Source organism: Ahaetulla prasina, chromosome 2 (assembly GCF_028640845.1).
Source record: "Ahaetulla prasina isolate Xishuangbanna chromosome 2, ASM2864084v1, whole genome shotgun sequence".
Lineage (NCBI taxonomy): Eukaryota > Metazoa > Chordata > Lepidosauria > Squamata > Colubridae > Ahaetulla > Ahaetulla prasina.
Window position 1 is genome coordinate 62772634 of NC_080540.1, and position 18361 is coordinate 62790994.

The window sequence follows — 18361 nt, forward strand, 5'->3', positions numbered from 1 at the left end:
AATTTAAATTTTTTTTAAAAAAATGAGAAAAAAATCCACTTTTCTTGTGAATGAAAGTCTTTAGGCTACAAACCATACAATACTTTGGTAGTCTTTCGGGATGAAATGCTCCCGGTTCGGACCAGATCGCTCGATCCGGTAGCGATGGTGGCGGGTGGTTCAGAGAACCGGTAGCAAAAATCCCTGCCCCCCCTGCCCCAGCTGAGCCGCACAATCATCAGGTGGTATTTTTTTTAAAATTTTAAAAGCATTTTTTCTTGAGCCAAAAAATGCTTTTAAAAGTAAAAAAAAAAGCCTCTGATGATCGCGCCGCTCAGCTGGGATCGTCAGAACCCTTTAAAAGCTTTTTTTTCCTCTGGCGATCCCAGCTGAGTTGCCTGAGATCGTCAGAATCCTTTAAAAGCTTTTTTCCTTCTGGCGATCAAAGCTGAGTTGCCTGATCATCACAGGCTTTTAAAAGCATTTTTTTACAACCACTTTGGCCGAAGAGGTTGTAGAAAAAATGCTTTTAAAAGTAAAAAAAAAAAGTTGGCCACGCCCACCTAGTCATATTACCCCCACCAAGCCATGCCCACTGAACCGGTAGTAACAAATTTTACATTTCATCCCTGTTGTCTTCACCTTTTCCATGTCATCAGCATATAATTACTCTGCTCTTTAAAATTGCCCTGATAACTAGCATCATAAATTTAATTTGGAAACTATTTACAGGTAGTCTTCAACTTACAACAGTTAATTTAGTGACCGTTCAAAGTTACAATGTCACCGGAAGTGATTTATGAACATTTTTCACACTTACGTTGATTGCAGCATCTCTATGGTCACATGATCAAAATTTGGATGCTGGGCAACTTGTTCATATTTATGATGGCTGCAGTGTCTGGAGTCGTGATCCTTTTGCGACCTTCTGACGAGCAAAGTCAATGGGGAAGCCAGATTCACTTAATAACCCTGTTACCAACTTAACAACTGCAGTGATTCACTTAACAAATGTGGCAAGAAGGGTTGTAAAATGGGGCAAAATTCACTAAGAACTGTCTCACTTAGCAATAGAAATTTTGGGCTCAGTTGTGGTCATAAGTGGCAGACTACCTGTATAAGCATCATATTTTCTTAATGGCTTTCCATTATGGCAATTTCCCTATTTTATTGCAGAATAAAAGGAATCTGATGGCACATTAAAAACATGATTTATTTATTGTAAGAAAGAAAGGCTTTCATTGATTAGACAGATTTGTCATGTTTGGGCAATTTTACTCCTTAAAACCTCCCAAAACTTTTACTAGTTTCAATAACCTTTCTGTTAAAAAGCTTACTTCTTCGTAATCTTTTCTGCTCTCAGCTTGCAAAATTGAAGACCTGTTGGACCAGAAAATAAAAATAAGAAACAAACTGAATTATATTTCTTAAACAAAGCCAAGAAAAGGAATGTTCAGCACGTTGTTGGCTTCAAGTTGTTGATCTATGCAATTCTTTATTCAGTATAGCATGTATACCTTGCCAAATCCCAAACAGAAAATCTCTGCTGGACACTGCCCACCTATAACTTTTATCTTTGCATTGTGGAACTCAGCATATTTCATTTGAGCTATGTTCTAGGAACAATCATCCACTGACATACCTCAGAGATAATTTATGTTGTCTGAGCTTGTCTTTTGCTAACATCTCTCAGTAAAAACCAGTAAGACTGCACAGAATGAGAGGAAGGTATCCCTATTGCATTTTAGGCTGAGAGGAAAACAGGCAATCAGAAAGAAAAAGCTTTAACAGTAAGAGTTGGAAGGGACCTTAGAGGTCTTCTAGTCCAACCCCCTGCTCATGCAGACCTATACTAGGGATTCGAACTGCCCTTTCTGATCAACAAGCTCAGCGTCTTAGCCACTGACCTACCTAGCCCGGCTAGGTGACAGCTGACAGACAACTTTTCCCTCTAACCTGAAAACAAGGATTGAAAGTACCAGTAACATTTTAGAAAGAAAACAAGTAGTCAGTAGACAGGATTACACATGAAAATCGAAATACAGAATTGCCTTCAGCAAGATGGGCAGCATACAAGTTTGACAAATAAAATAATAAAGAATAAGCAAAATATATTTAAATTGCCACCTAGAGAGCAGCATCAAGTTCTGATTAAATAAATTGATTTAAAGTGATAGAAACTTGTCTTATACCTGCCAAGTTTTCAATCTGGGAAAGACAAGGATTTATTCCTCCTTCTCTCCCACCTTTTAAGAGAAACCGAAAGGTGCCAGAAAATACTTTCTAATTGTTTCTCCGTTACTAAAAATAATATATAAGAAATGGTAAGAATACAAACTTTTTGCCATCAAAAGATGTTATTTGAAAGCAGTATCTTCTGTCTTCACAATCCACAGCCATTACCGAGCAATTGTCTATATCCATTACAAGTCCTCCAGCAACTTCACCTCTTCCTTGGCTCATGAGGTTTCCGCCCTGTGTGAAGTAAAACTGTCTGTCCCAACTGGAAGACACCAGCCCTGTTTTACTGAAGTAAGAAAAAAGGAAAACTTGACTTAGCAGCATCAAATTTCTAATGAAAAAATAAGATATTATAAGCTTTGGACAGGGAGATAGTTTCATGTAATTGAATGCAGTTATACAGAGATTATTTTGGTACAGCAAGAAATACCAAGAGTATTTCTATAAACTATAAACAGTGTTTCTATTACTATAAACAGTGCTTAACTAAATTTCTCAACATACTGTTTTATCAGCAAAATACTATTGCTGTCACTCTCTCCACGTTTGTGTATGTGCACACATGTGCACACTCACTCACGGACTCCTTGTTTTGGGCTTTAAAGATAGCTTTAAGGTGTTGCCACTTTACATTCTTACTCCACAGCACACATGTAGTCAAAATACAGAAAACAGTGTCTATATTCATACAGCAAAGATGTAACTTTCATACAGTTCTTCTCAGACGTTCAAAGATATGATAAATATATTTGCCAGATGGTGAACAAACATTTATAGAAGAATATTAAAAGTATGGGTAAAAATTATATTATGTCTGCTATTTTCATCACCAATAATTTCAAGAAAAATGAAATATTGCAATGCAAAAATGTTTTGGGACAGGACCCAAAAAAGTAATTGTCAGATCCATCCGCTTCGGCTTGGTGCCTAGCTGGCATCCTGCCATCAAAGGACTACGGTGGAGAGATGGGGGCAAATGGGCCATAAACCTGTGTGCAACTATTGTGGGAATTAGGGAGGGGGGTATGACAGCTGAGGAAGAGCAGATCTACATGGAACAGTTCATGCCAGGCATCTTTAAGGTCATTTACCCTGAATGTGGAAAGTTACCAGCCCAAACACCTCAGCGTTCCCAAAACATCTCAGCGACATCACATTGGCTGAATTTGGATTGGTCATGGTGGGGAGGGACAGGGAACAAAGGAAATAGTTTTGTGTTGCTGCGTGGGAAACTCAGATTCCACCTGACTTTACTGTAACCAGCATCTCTTAGTAAAAGTACCTTTCACTTTAATCAAATGGCATCAAGAAATCAGACTGGGACAGGTCTGACAGTAATATTACGGGCAAACAAATTTTATTTTTTAGTGCTACTTTATTTAGTATCTCCTGCTGACTTTAAGCTCACTTGTGGAATTGTTGTGAAGATGAAATGGCAGAGATCACTAGTGCTCCTTTGAGTTTTGGGGAGGCAAGAACAAATAAATAAGTCATTGCAATCCAAAGACAGATGCAATCCACTTTTAAAGCTGCATCTTTTTTTAAAGAGAAGCTGCTACAACAAAAATAACAAATGAAGGAGCAGCTGTTCTCCCAGGTGTATATATCGCTTCCGAGGTTTTCAGCCGAACTACCCTGAGACAAGTTAAATTATAATATATTGTGGCCTGAAACATCATAAACAAGATCATGAATATAATGGCAAATCTGTACTGTATGCTGGTTGGTACTGGACATTATTTTAAATCTTAAAAACTATTAACAGCTACTAATTATTTTTACGTACAACACAGTATACAAGACCCCTGTAATTTATAACCCAGGCTATTGAGGCTTATATGTATCTGAAATTGGTTCTTACTTTCTTGCATTTAGATAACCAGCCTTGCGAGTAAGGTTTCTTTGGACCAAAAATTTTGTAGTATCAGGATCTGGTAAATAAAGTGGATCACTGGCTATTTCCAAATCTTCTATAGTCTGTTGCATCGTTTCCACTTCATGATCCATTTCCCTGCGAACGCTAAAACCACAGGTTTTTTTAAAAAAAATATTCACAGTAGCTAAAAATAATGTTTTAAAAGAAACTGCATTACTTTTAAGAGAAAAAAATTAACTTACTCCTGCACACTTGTCCCGATGTTTGTTAAAAATTCTTCCAGCTGTTCAGAAAGGTTTTCTGAGCCCATCTTAAAGAAGTTTATCTTTTAAAAGAAAATTCAGATTCTTATTAATTTACTTGGAACTTATAGAATCTTAGATATTTCTTTGGAGGCTAAAAACATAATCCACCTTTACAGATGCAGTTCATAAATCACAACATAGTTATAATTAGTTAGGTTTTTCTATCAACAAATTACACTTACATGCTTACTTTTCCACAGAGATATTAATCATTTAGTCCATCTGCTTGATTTGATTGAATTGATATAGCTGCCCATGCCACACAAAGTTTATGTTTCAGGTTGATAGTACTGTAATACTTTGGATGCTCAAAATATTTTAATGTAGTATTCCAAAATCTCCCCTTCACCACGCATTTTGGAATTTACCTGAGCCTGCATATAGCCTAGTAATGGTTCCAACATAGCAATTTTCTTCTTATACTGCAGTGTATTTAATGCACAGAAGTAATGCATCGTAGTCTGATGTTGTTTTTTCCGAGAAGTATATACATCTTCTGTAGCTTCATATTTGACCTTTAAAAATATATAATTCAAAGCAATCAGTTTTACCATTAAAATAATTTCCTTGCAATGATGTGAAAAAAGATCTAAATTCATGTTTTTTTCCCCCAAAATACATTTTCTCTTCTACTCATTCTCTAAGATTTGCAATTGTAAATATATCTTTATTGAAAGTTCTTTTTAAAATAGTCCCCATTATGATGCCACATAAGAAATAGGTGTTTTTTTTCTCCAGGGCACTGTGTGAACTGTTTGGCAAAAGCTATTAAATATTATTTTACCGAGGGAAGGATGGGGAGGGAGGGGAGGGAAGGAGAGAGAGAAATTCAGCACTGCTACCGCTGAGATCTCCATTTTGCCAATTAATGTGGAAGATGTATAGAAGGATATCCCACTGAATAAAGACACTGATAATAATGGACAGGAACACGTAGCTGTACTACATATATTTAATTAAAGATTAGTTGCATTCACTAGAATTATCATGTAATTTTTAAGATAACGGAAAAGCAACGTAGACTTTTTACATTACTATAGCATGAGTTCTAAACGCTGGATTAAAGTTTCACAAACCTTCTCATTTTCTCTTTTTTTTGACAGTCGACTATATCTGGTAATTGCAGCATCATGATCTGAAAAACCAAGTTCTACAACATTTAAACAGTAGCTACAAACATTACAAGTGTTTAAAGCAAAAAGCTACTACACTTCAGTGAAGCAGTACTTCAGGCAATTAGGCTAATTTTGATTTTTTCAATATCAATACAGACAAAAATCTATTTCCAATAATTTCAGAAATGTTTTTATCATTTCAAGATAAAAAAAATCTATTATCCTGATGCACTGATTATATCAATAAGATATCCTCTTCTTTATAATGTTCCATTAGCCTACTCATAATTTTCCCCCAATTACCTTGTATACAGTTATCTAAGATTATTTCCCTTTAATTTTTAGATTGAAAAATAGTTTTTTTTAAAATAGCAAAATTAGACAGAAATCCCTTCATAAAACATTAATCTTGACTGTTTATAATATTATAATCATGCAAAATCAAATAAAAAATAAATATGAAAGTAATTTCTAAAACATACTTTACCATTGCTGGAGATCTGAAAAACCTCTTTTAAAGTCAGAATTTCTGAAATGAATGTAAGAAAATGCGCAGTGTTACTGTTCTGCTGTTTTAATGCAAGATGAACAAAATTTGATTCATTTATTTATTTAGGTCTTCAGCTGGCCTACATTTCAGGGACCATATGAATTGTTTTGTACTGAGAAAATAATTCCCTAAAGTTATGGGATTGTATCCAATGGTTGAGCTGTTTCTCCCTCTGTTTTCTTCTACGCCTCTCTGAAAAGCCTTTCCTCAAAGTCAGGGGCTCTCTTTTAAATGTCATGTCATTTGAGATTGTAAACTTGCTGTGGCAGAATTCCTCACCTAACTATATGAGGGATTTGGAAGGTTTGGGCAGTGAAATAAGAATTTTCAACAACTAAATGAAGCCCATAGGTTAAAACACAATAGCTGTACAATTTTACTCAAATTTAAGCCTATTACTTCAGTAAAACATACACAAGTGGATTAATACACAGATTACTAATGCATAAGTATTCAACTCCACTGAACTCAAGGGACTGGAGCACTGCATTCTGTTCAAACATACTGTACAGGCAGAAATAGATTTTCCCTCTTGTTCTGTGCTTTCTACCCATCCAACTTTTATTTTTTTGATTATTATATAGATGTATCCTATTGTATTCTTTTTCATTGTTTATTTTATTGTTCTATTATCTTACTACTGTTCTGTTTACATTCTTTTCATTTCTTCATTTTTATTGTTCTTATATTTATTATTGTAAGTCATCTATTATTTGCAAAATAAGCAGCAAATAAATTTAACAAATAAAATAAATAATAAATAGAAACAAAAGGTCTCTCAAATAACCAGGCCCATGCCATAAAGGGCTTTATAGCTGGCAACCAGCACCTTGAATTCCTCCCAAAAAGCCACTGACAACCATGGCAGTTTGTGGGTGCAACATGAGATATCTATTTTGTGCCACTGCATTTTGTACCCATTGTAGTTTCTGGATAGTCTATATGAGGGCAACTTCATATAGAGCACACTGTAATAATCCAATCTTTAGATAACCAAGATATAAATAGCAATCTGAAGGGCCTCTTGTTGAGGAAGGATGCAAATAGCACACAAAATAACCTGTGTAAAGTTTCACCTGGGCACAGCAGATGAGCAGGAACTGGGAGTTCAATAGAGTCTCCCCCAAAACTGAGTACCAGTCTTGAATGAGGAAATGCAATTATTTCCAACAACAGTGATGGAAATATCTCCACCAAAAGATCCATTCAGTTTATTTTATTTACCCTGTTTTTCAGCCCCTAAGTGGATGGAGGGAGGGAGGAAGGGAGATAGATAGATAGATAGATAGACAGACAGACAGACAGACAGATGGCTTGAGACTGCTGGAAGTTGTAGTTCAGCAACTTTTACAGGGCAATCACTTTTATCATTCCCTTTTGTCTAAAACTGTTTTTAATGAGAAAAACATTCTTAGATTTGCACTAGACTTCAGAAGGCCTCTATAGATGGAATATATATTAATTATTGTTATACAAAACATTGTCCAGCAATCTGTGATCTTTGTTGACAACGATGATTGTACCTTTTATATCTCTTTCTTTGAACTGTGTGATAGGAAACATCATGGCATCTGCTAATTGAGTTGATAGTACTGCATGACAAGAACTGAGCTAAGAAGAAAAAAAACAAGTACACAACGTTGCTTAAAAATATAAACATTTTTCATATTTCACTGTTGTTACATGTGTGCAAAAATAAGAAAAAATGTTAATTGAAGCATGGGCTGAAGCAGCAGCAGAGCCTAGCATTTTTACACCTGTTCTTTTTTGCACAAGTGGATAAAAAACAAAATATATATTGTTTAGCAGTATTTATTTGTATTATTATTATTCATTAGCATTATTTTAATCTGATGTAATAATTTATTACATTCAAATAAGAGCCAAAGAAGCAATATAACAAACCATGATATAATCCTAATTTTTAGGCAGAATAAAACTGCACTTTGATATCTCCATTGAGAAAAGGTTGGTGCCTGTCATTAGGATTATGCCATTCAAAAAATGGTTTGTTGGGATCACACTTTGAGAGAAAGGAAGATGGACAGCAATATGCAAGAACTAATATATAAGCAAATAGGGTTGAAATTCTTAAATTCTAGGAAGCAAGATTGTGTTTGAAAGAGGTCCAGGCAAGCTCTTCCCTGATTCACAGGGATATAGAAAGATGAGGAAGTAAAATACAATCAAGCTTGCAAGGTTCTATTATTATAGACTAGCTCAATAAAATATAAATCTTATTCTATTGTAAAGTTGATTTTCTGGCCTGGTCTACCTAGTGTGATTGACAGCTTGCATGGTGTGAAGGTTATGGACATCACATGTCATCTGTAGAACCTGCTTGATAATGATGCAAAAGAGGCAGCAATCACAGCCCACGCTAGCAGGAGTCACATTGGAATGTATAATTAGCTAGTTCTGGAAGTCAAATTTAAACTCCTAAATAGAAGATCAAAACCAGGAACACCAAGGGAGCAGTCTTAGAAATGCTGTTTGTTTCATGTGTGCACCCAACCAGATAGGCAGAGCTCAGAGATCTTAATGCAATTATGGCATGATGGCACCAGATGGAGATGCTTAGATTTGTTAGTCACTGGAAACATTTCAGAAGAAATCAAACCTGCATAAAAGGAATTTAGGCTATTGGCACATAAAATTTAAAAGGTCACAGACCAGTTTTTAAATTGATTCCTGGGGGAAATCAACAGGTAATGGCCAATCAATTCAAAATGGTGTAAACATTTTAAAAAAAGGTTAGGGCCAACATTGAACATGGGTGTTGATCATGGCTACCAGAAGATAAAATGGGAACAAGACAGCTATGAAAAAAAGTCAGTGAACAACTTTTCAAATGAAAAAGAAAGGAACAGAATGCATAGTTGTTTTGATACGTTAGAAATCTCCAAATAATGTTGTAAATCTTGTAATAAGGGAGAACTTTGATTATCCTAATATAAACTAGGTAGGTTGTGCTCAGGTTATGACAAAGATATCACAATAATGGTCCCTTAGAACAGTTGATCTTGAAACAAATAGAGGAGAAGCAAACCTAGATTCGATTATAAGGGATTACTATGGTTTAAGTATTGTAGAACTGACAGGAAACAATGACCATAATACTATTTTATACAGCATATAAATAGAAAGCTGCACTGTCTGCAAACTCTAACACTATCATGTTGTCTACAAAAGAGTCAGTCCTCCTGAGCTCATGGCTCCTGTCTGAACAGCAAATATATTTGCAAAGTTACATCTTATGTACTAAGTATGGACTGTTTAGAAGTAGAAGCCTTTACTCATTGTTACTCATGCCATTGTCACCTTGTGAGAAGATTATCCTAATGATCTATATAGGATGGTAACATTTTCTGAGTGCCACAAAAAAGGATTTTCTGAAAGACATTTGGGCAGTAATAAGATTATGTTACCCTGAACAGGATTGATTGGCTATAATGCCATTATTTCTGTTTTTTTAGTCTTTGATATTAATACTATAAACTGTTCAAAGTCTTTAGAAATGGAGTGATATAGAAGTTGCATGCATGGAAAATAGGCTGATAGGTTTTTAGAAAGGAAGACTTACCTCATCTATCACTTTGGAAAACTGCTGAAGAGTAGAATTCATAACTTCATCATCACCACCCAAAGGAAAGCGCTACCAAAACAAAAAAACCACTTTTAAAATTCCGTATTTATTGATTTTTTTTTTCACTCTAAAAAATCACAGTAACATTCCGAAGATCTAACTTGTACAAATTTAATATTGCTAAAAAATAATAAAGAATCTTGAAGCACTGTAAGTTGCTAATGCTTATTAAATTTATATATATATTGTATTGCTATATTTAAAAGGTATCAAAAATACCTGTTGGCCAGGAGAATTGTGACATGCACACACGTACGCACACATTCACACAGCCACAAGGTCTAGTAAATCATGGTATTAAATTATGACCATTTTGATAAAAAAAAACATTTGTCCATTTATGACAGTTTCAACTTATTTTTATCTGTTTTCCCCTTTCTGTGTTTCTATTTGTTATTTTCTGGTTTGTGTTGTTATGGTTAGATAAACCTTTCATGTTTTAATCAAACCATGCATGTTTTAATCTCTTGATTGTTGTAGGGTAGATAAGTCATAAATAAATGTGTGTTCTTAATAATAAGAACTGAGCAAAAATAAAGTATATAGACCTTATAAGAATAAGAAAGTGGAAAAAATAATGAATTTAATTTCTATGTGCTAAGCTACTGTTAAAACATATAGGTGGAGTTTATATAAGATGCTACAAACTAGACAAAACAGATTAGGGTAGTCTTTAATTATTTTTCCATGTTGAAGGATCCAGTCACTATCCCAATATGTTGGCTGCCCCATTAACGCATTCAATCTGGATCAGAACATAACATTTTCATTTTATAAATAGACTCTACCTGTTTCTCATATTCTTTCAGAAGCTTTGAAGTCAAATGTGTTGCCGCACTGAGTTCATTCTGAAAAAGAGAATTTATTCTGATTTTAAAAAGATTTTTCAAATATAAATGACAATAGAAGTACAATGTAAAATAAATTAATCAGAGTTAAACAATGTTTAACTTAATGTGTATGCTTTTTGTAACACAATTATAATTCCCTATTTTTAAAGTGGAACGATTTATTACAGTAATAGACTAGCATATACACTTTTACAACTGTAATCATAAATTTAGCTAAATAAATAAAAATCAGTCAAATTCCCAGAGTTCTGAATGACCCATTACTCATAATAGAAAATAATATCACTCTAAGAGCAAAAATTAAACTGCACTAAAAGATTCGGAGGTAAAGTCAACAAGCAAAAATAAGAGTGCTGTATATCTGTAAGAACCTTAATCTATGCAGACTATAAATTCAAAATCAATGACTACTCAGGAGGTAAATTAATCCATTGCAGTTAGGCTTAAGGTGGGGTTTCCAATTTGATATTAAGATTTATTAAGAATCTGTCCAATTAGCCATATTATACAAAACATATAACTTAAATTGTTGCATAAAAATGTTTACATCTAAATATATTGTTAGAAACTTCTGAAGAACTTATAAGCTATTTATTAATGTTATTTGTAAACAATTAACATGGAAACATTAAAGGAAAGCTGTATTTCTCTTTTTCTTGTCATCCTTTTTTTCACATTCGCATATATTTCTACCCATCTACTAAAATCCGAGGAGTTAAAATTTGGGTTCCAGGTAGACTTCAATTTACAACCACTCGTTTATTTACTGTTCAAGGGCACTGAATGACTTACAATCATTTTTCACACTTACAACATTGCAGCATCCCCATGGTCAGTCACATTATCCAAATTTGGACACTTGGCAACTGGCATATATTTATAACGGCTGCAGTGTCTTGAGATCACGTGGTCACCTTTTGTGACCTTCTGAGAAGCAAAATTCATTTAACAACCATGTTACTAACTTAACTGCAATGATTCACTTAACAACTGTTGCAAGAATTGTCATAAAATGAGATAAAACTCACATTGCTTAACAATGGAAATTTTGGGCTAAATTGTGGTCATAAATTGACAATTACCTGTATAATCAAATCAGTGATAAAAATTTGGAAAAATGACTGAAGGTTAATTAATTTCTGCATTTTATAGTCAAATTACCTGTGCATCATAAATTCGGTGCATAGCTTTATACAACTGGTTGATATATCTTGAAATTGCAGCAGCATCTTCTTCAAATACACCCAGCAAAGATCGTGTCTAAAAAAAAGATAATATAAGTTTTATAATATTGCAACCACACTATTTCAGCAACATTTTATTAAGTTCTATTTCATGTATAAGTAAGACAGAATCAGAATTCAAAACATTTCTATCTGATCTTTAAAACATAAACAAAAAGTTACCTGGCAAAAAGCACTTTTTAAATCTGTATGCACTTTATTAAAACAAAATATGCTGGCATGGTAACAGAATACTTAAGTACCTTTCTGTAAAATAGTTCATTTACTATTCTTTTTATGACCAACAGTGATAGAGCATGATAATTAAATATTTGAGCTTTATGTTTTTGCCAGTTATATTGAACTTGAAATCTAGATATAAGATAAAAATTTCCTTTGAGCTCTATACTGGTTACCAACAGAGAAATGTCAAAGTTGTTTTCTTAGGTAAAATAAATTCAAAGAATAAATATATTGTCTAAATGTATAAAGTATAACTCAAGCTAAGCTTTATAAACTTAAAATACCATTTAATACTGGCTTTTCAAACTGCTCCTCACTAATTTATGTGGAAACTGAACAGTAACAGAATAAGAGCACTGTCCTTTTATGGATGGATAACTGGCTATAAATACTGTAGAAATGGGATAGCTAAAAGAAATACTTCCAAGAATCTAACAGTTTATAGAATTTACATTTGTATGGATAGAATGAATAGACAAGAAATTTTCTTTTTAAATTCTCATTAACTAACTGATAATGACTCAAGATACTAAGTATATTTTGGGAATGAATATATATATACTGTGAATTCCTAGTTTTTTAAAACTTAAAAAATCTTAGAGGATAGGATCCTCAAGGTTATATGAAACAAAAAAACTGAAGTGTCTCTCTTTAAAGACAATTTACATTTCCAGTGATAAGACAATATTCAGGAGGCCTTCCTTGTGAAATATTTGAGCTGGCTACTCTAGGACACAGAATGCTGAAGTAGAGGGCATACAGATAATGTAACACAGAGAGCTTTGCTAAATAATGTTAGCTGGAATTTCCAAGGACAATGGTTGTCCCAGTTATGGAAATTACAAGACTGATTAGATAAATGCTTTAACTAGTTTTAATGCAATTTTAAATTAATTATATTTACAGAATTACATTTACACTTCCTTAAAAGCAACAGAACAGGGATGCAAAAATCCAATTAACAATAGATTGCATCAAAGAGATACCTTGATGAAGGTATCTTTTCTTTTATGTACACTGAGAGCATATGCACCAAGACAAATTCCTTGTGTGTCCAATCACACTTGGCCAATTAAAAAAAAATTCTAAAAAAAAAAAGAACTTTACCTTTGCAGCCTAGATCTAAAAACCCTACCTTTCTATTCATAAAAGTAATCACATTTAAAGTACATGCTTAAATTTCAATCTTTGCTTTTAATAAATGATTGAAAGTATCAACTTCTTGAATTCTTTTTTCTAACTGAAAACTCATTCTTTGCCTTGTGAAATGAAAATGGTACCATTCAGAAACAATAACTAAATATCAATAGGCTTTGGAAAATCTCAAGATTTGCCAAAGTATTAAAAAAGGCATTTTTAAAGAAAACATTTAAGAGTAGGAGAAAATTAAATAATGAACTCAGTAAGAATATTTTCAATAATCAAAGTCTGCTGAAGATCTAAGTAGTGAGGCACACAGGAAGGGGAATGGAGTAGTAGATGGAGTGGAATATTTCAGAAAATGACAAGGCTTGCTGGCTTGTATTTTAAGTGGAAGCATCCCATACTGCAATATTTTTGCAGTATTGCACGTCCTATACTCTGCCTTTCTGTTTATGCTGATGCTGAGGATGTGTTTAAAGATACAGAACATAAATGGGGAGCAACTTTTGCAGAATCTAACTAGGACTATGAATCGCATGCAGTACCTAAGCACCTTCAGCAGAAGAAACAGTATATTCAGAACTCTTGAGGTAGAATCTTTCACTGGATATATTATTTATCAAGAAAAAGTTTTAGACTGCAATGCTGTAATCTTGGACAATGCTGTGGAACAGGTACAATATACCACAGCATGGACAGTGTCCTTGGCACACAAAGAACTGAATCACTGTCAGGGTTATTTTAGCAGATAAGGCCTGAAGCTGACTATATCAACTCTGAGTTAAAACTTATTTTACCTGCTCCTTATAGGAGGGGAGGCAGGATACTTTATAATATAATAATCAAATGATATTTAATTGCTTTTTAACATTAAAAACAATATTTGTTTTTTGTATAAAAATAGATTAGTAACATTTGCATAACAAAATGAAGCAAAAACATTAATCTGGATCTAATAAGCAAGAGTTTAACTAAACTTTTAACTAAAAGTTTAACTAAAAAAAGTTTAACTAAACTTTTGAACAAGTGCAACAAAGGGTAACATGTATTTACTACTGCATTTATTACCTCTAATCTGAATGTCTGAATGTTTGAATTTAAAAGTGATGAATATTAATATGATGAATAAGTCAAATCAATTATCAATAACAAGCAACACAAATGCTAAGCATTTTTCTGGAATCCTTCAAGTTCCACTAAAGCAAAAAAAAAAAAAGATAAGCAGGGAAAGTTCCTTCCCTGTAGAGATCCAATTGTTGATTCTGAATTGTTGTAAACAGTGTGTTAACTTTGATCTCAATGAATGTTTTAAATGGGCAGCTTAAAAAAAATGGAGCTGTATACATATTTATTAGAAGTAATATCTTTAAATGATCATTGGCACTTGCAGGTGAATAATGTGCTTTTAAAAACTGGATTTTAAAGAAGTCTCAAAAGATTAATAGAAGAAAGATGTAAAGAGCTTAATACCATGTAATTTCAGGGCATTATACCAGTATATTTAAAAACTGAACTCAATCCCACAATAAAGATTATTTTATCATAGCTGCATCTATCTTGTCATCAATATAATCACCATAGCTAAGATCATAAGACAACTGAAAAGTGATGCTCAGATACAGTATACAACAACAGAGCATAAGAAGTTTTTAAAAGGTTTTCCTACTTATTTTTTTGCAGCAACTAATGGGATACTGGTCAATACAGGTGGTCCTCGACTTACAACTGTTCAGTTAGTGATCATTCAAAGCACTGAAAAAGCGAGTTATGATTGTTGTACCATTCTCATAGTCACACAATTATAATTTGACTCCTTGGCAACTGACTCATGTTGATGACAGTTGCAGTGTCCCGGGATCACGTGACTGATTCCCTTTTGCAACCTTCCGACAAACAATGGAGACAATGGGGAAGCCAGATTCCTTTAACAACTGTGTTACTAATTTAACAACTGCATTGATTCACTTAGCAACTGTGGCAAGAAAGGTTGTAAAATGGGGCAAAATTCACTTAGCAAATGTTTCACTTAGCAACAGAAATATTGGGCTCAATTGTCATCATAAGTCGAGGACTACCTGTACTTCATAGGAGTATGAAGTACTCCCAACTGAGTACAGTACCAACTTTTAATGTATAAAATTCTTCTGATGTTTCAACATCTTCACTATTTCTTGGAGAACAAGTACAACACAAATCATCATATATATTTTTCTTTCATATTTTTATACAGCCCTTCTCCGAAGACTCAGTTGAAAGCAGGAATTCATAATCGTACCACAGACTCAATCCTCAATATTCAGAGACACTTAAAATATGCTAATTCCAAATAATTACGCATACAGTCCTGGCAAAGGCAAACAGGTTTCTTCAGCCCGAGCCAAGGTTATTCATTCTGAAATTGTTACATCAAAGCTACTGACAAAAATCATCTTCTTGATTTTGGGCGAAGAAGGGCGCGGGCGGGGGAATCCGAGGCAGCCACTGAAACAATTTACACGACGCCAGAAACAAAAACAGAGACGGCCCTTTTTTTCTTCTTTTTTTTTAAACAAGGGCTCCCTGAACTTCGGTATAAAACAACCAAAGCGCTAAGGAAGCCGCAGCGGTATCACACTGCTGTCTTTCTCACACACACATATACACACGAGCCCCGCAGAACACAGCCGAGGCTCCCTCCTCTTGCTCCGCAACCTTTTTCAAAGGAATCCCTCAGCTTTTTCCACGCGAGATCACGCCACGCAGCTCCCACCTGGCAACACCTGCACCGGCCCTGCCGGTTTCAAGGCGGAGCCCCGACCTTCCCCTCGGAGGGACCCGCGGGAAAGACGCATCTTCTCCCCTCGCCCGCCCGGACGGCTTGAGCCCTCCTCGCCTCTCCCGGGAGCGAGCACCGCGGCAACAGGCTGTTTATGGCCTCCGAGCCGCGGCGGGGCGAATGGAGCCACCTCCCCGGGGCTGGAAGGGGCAGAAGGAGCCGGGCTCGGCCATCCTCTCCCTCCGCCACCTGCTGCTGCTGCTGCGCGGGGTCCCTCACCTGAGGACTGTCTTCCAGCGCCTCTTCGATAGGCAGCTTGTCTATCCCAGGCATGTCGGCGGCTGAATCTTCCCAGGCCAGGCCAACCCCCTCCTCGCCGCACCCAGCCCGACGGCCCTGTTCCCGCCTTCTCCCGCGCCTCGGCGCACCCCGACAGGCCCGCTCCGCTCAGGAAATCCCGCCTCGCCGCTTCCCCGCGGCCGCCCGTCTGGACAAGGAGCGGCCGTCAGCGAGGCTATGCATTTTCCTATTGGCTGGCAGGGCGGCCAGTCTGGCTGGGCGAAAAAAGAGGCGGGTGCTTTTGTCAGCCTCGCGGGGTTTGGTTACGGCGCGGGGGAGGGGGAGGCGGAGATTGAGGGGGGGGGTTGTCACTTGTGGGGCTTCCGACCCGTCGGAGGGCAGTTTCTGTGGGGCAAAGACTTGCCCCTGTAGATGCTCCAGGACAGGTAGAGGTCTCCAACCTTGGTCCCTTTAAGACTTGTGGACTTCAACTCCCAGAGTTCCTCAGCCAGCTTAAAGGGACCAAAATTGGAGACCCCTGCTCCAGGTGGCTCTGCACCCTGGCTCCGCTTCTGTGCGGGTCCTCCCTATTGTGTCACGTTGCTATGATTCATCTAAAATTATAGAGTGGGAATTGGATCTCATAAATATTAAGATGGCAATAAGCTCATTGAGGGCTGATTGACAAGAGCTTAGTAAACCCGATTTAAAGCAAATGGCAATTCAGGACTGCTGGGTGAGAATACTTAAGTGGATATTAATTTACTTCTTCAGAAAGAATCTGAATCTCCGCTTGAGTTTTCCATGCTGGATTAATTTCCCCCCTGGGTTAAGGAAGGCGTGAATTGGTTCTGAGAAAAAAAAAGCCATACCTCATTCTCAATTTGTTTACTGACCCTCTGCAGTGATATTTGGGGCTTTGCAACTATGTCCCAACTATAGACAGATTATTTTTTTTAAAGGCAACAGGGATTTATGAAGGAACTATGGAAAATGTCCACTTTATTTGATCATGTATTTAAATGTAACTGTTGCCCTTAAAATGTCCCAGATGACTATCTCCCAGTATATATGCTTATTATATTCTTTGGGCATTAGGTTGTGTGAAAGGGACAACGTAACACCTTAATAGCTGGCAGCTTTTTAATGATCTTGGTGATGGATAGATTGCATGAATTGAAGTACAAATGGGGGCAACAGCAGCAAAATCAAACTTTTTTTCTACTGTTATTGCTATTTAAATTGTGGTGTCTACTTTCTTTGTCATATCTCATTGTCCTCTCTTTTACATTAGGATTGACTAGGATTGCTTTATTTTATTATTTTTAAATTTAAATTTTATCTTTATTTGTATGGCTGCCCATCTCACCAAGCAACTCTGGATGAGGAACAAAATTTTAAAAAATGAAAACAATTACAATAATACAAACATTAAAATGCATAGCAGCCAAGAATAAACCTTTCATCAAGAAACAGATTTGTAGTTTACGTCAGCCTTATTCCACCTTCATTGCTTCCCTGTTAATCAGGGAAGTCTCTAAAATGGTTGGTTAATGAGCACATTAATGAGAACCAGTTTGGTCCAGTGATTAAAACACCAGGCTTGAAACTGGGAGACTGAGATCTAGGCCTGCATTAAGTCATGAAAGCCAGTTGGGTGACTTTGGATTGGTCATTGTCTCTCTGCTCAACCCACCTCACAGGGTTATTGTTGGGAAAATAGGAGGTATGAGTATTAGGTATGTCTGCTGCCTTGAATAAATATAATAAAGCCAGGGGGGAAATAAATAAAAATAATTACCTCTCCTTCCAGTCAGTGGTGGCATTCAAGTAATTTAACAACCAGTTCTCCGCCCTAATCATTTCTTCCAACAACCAGTTTGCCAAATTGCTCAGAAAGTTAACAACCGGTTCTCCCGAAGTGGTGCGAACTGGCTGAATCCCATCACTGTTTCCAGTCCATTATCAATTGTGCACAATATTTAATCCAAGTTTATTGCTTATTGCATTTTCCAAACCTGAAGTGGTTGATATATTGGTTATATCTCTGTTGGAAACTGCCAGCCAGGCAAGAGAGTGGGATCAAGCGAGGAGTTAGCCTTGAGCCTGTGGGCAGCTGCAAGAGACCTATGACAATCCACCCATCCCTCCCAAG

The 18361-nt window shown here is 35.9% G+C and overlaps 1 protein-coding gene across 1 annotated transcript in view; it reads right to left on the reverse strand.

The window, feature by feature from the left end:
* Positions 1-16402, reverse strand: part of APPL1 (adaptor protein, phosphotyrosine interacting with PH domain and leucine zipper 1) — a 35013-nt gene extending 18611 nt beyond the window's left edge. The window contains exons 1-12 of the mRNA XM_058168153.1: positions 16207-16402; positions 11725-11823; positions 10501-10560; positions 9650-9721; positions 7590-7677; positions 6004-6045; positions 5478-5536; positions 4770-4916; positions 4339-4421; positions 4082-4240; positions 2318-2506; positions 1317-1359 (exon numbers count right to left, since the gene is read on the reverse strand). Coding sequence (XP_058024136.1) covers positions 1317-1359; positions 2318-2506; positions 4082-4240; positions 4339-4421; positions 4770-4916; positions 5478-5536; positions 6004-6045; positions 7590-7677; positions 9650-9721; positions 10501-10560; positions 11725-11823; positions 16207-16260 — 1095 coding nt within the window. The 5' untranslated portion in view covers positions 16261-16402. The remainder of the gene's footprint in view (positions 1-1316; positions 1360-2317; positions 2507-4081; positions 4241-4338; positions 4422-4769; positions 4917-5477; positions 5537-6003; positions 6046-7589; positions 7678-9649; positions 9722-10500; positions 10561-11724; positions 11824-16206) is intronic.
* Between the last annotated feature and the right edge of the window lie 1959 nt (positions 16403-18361).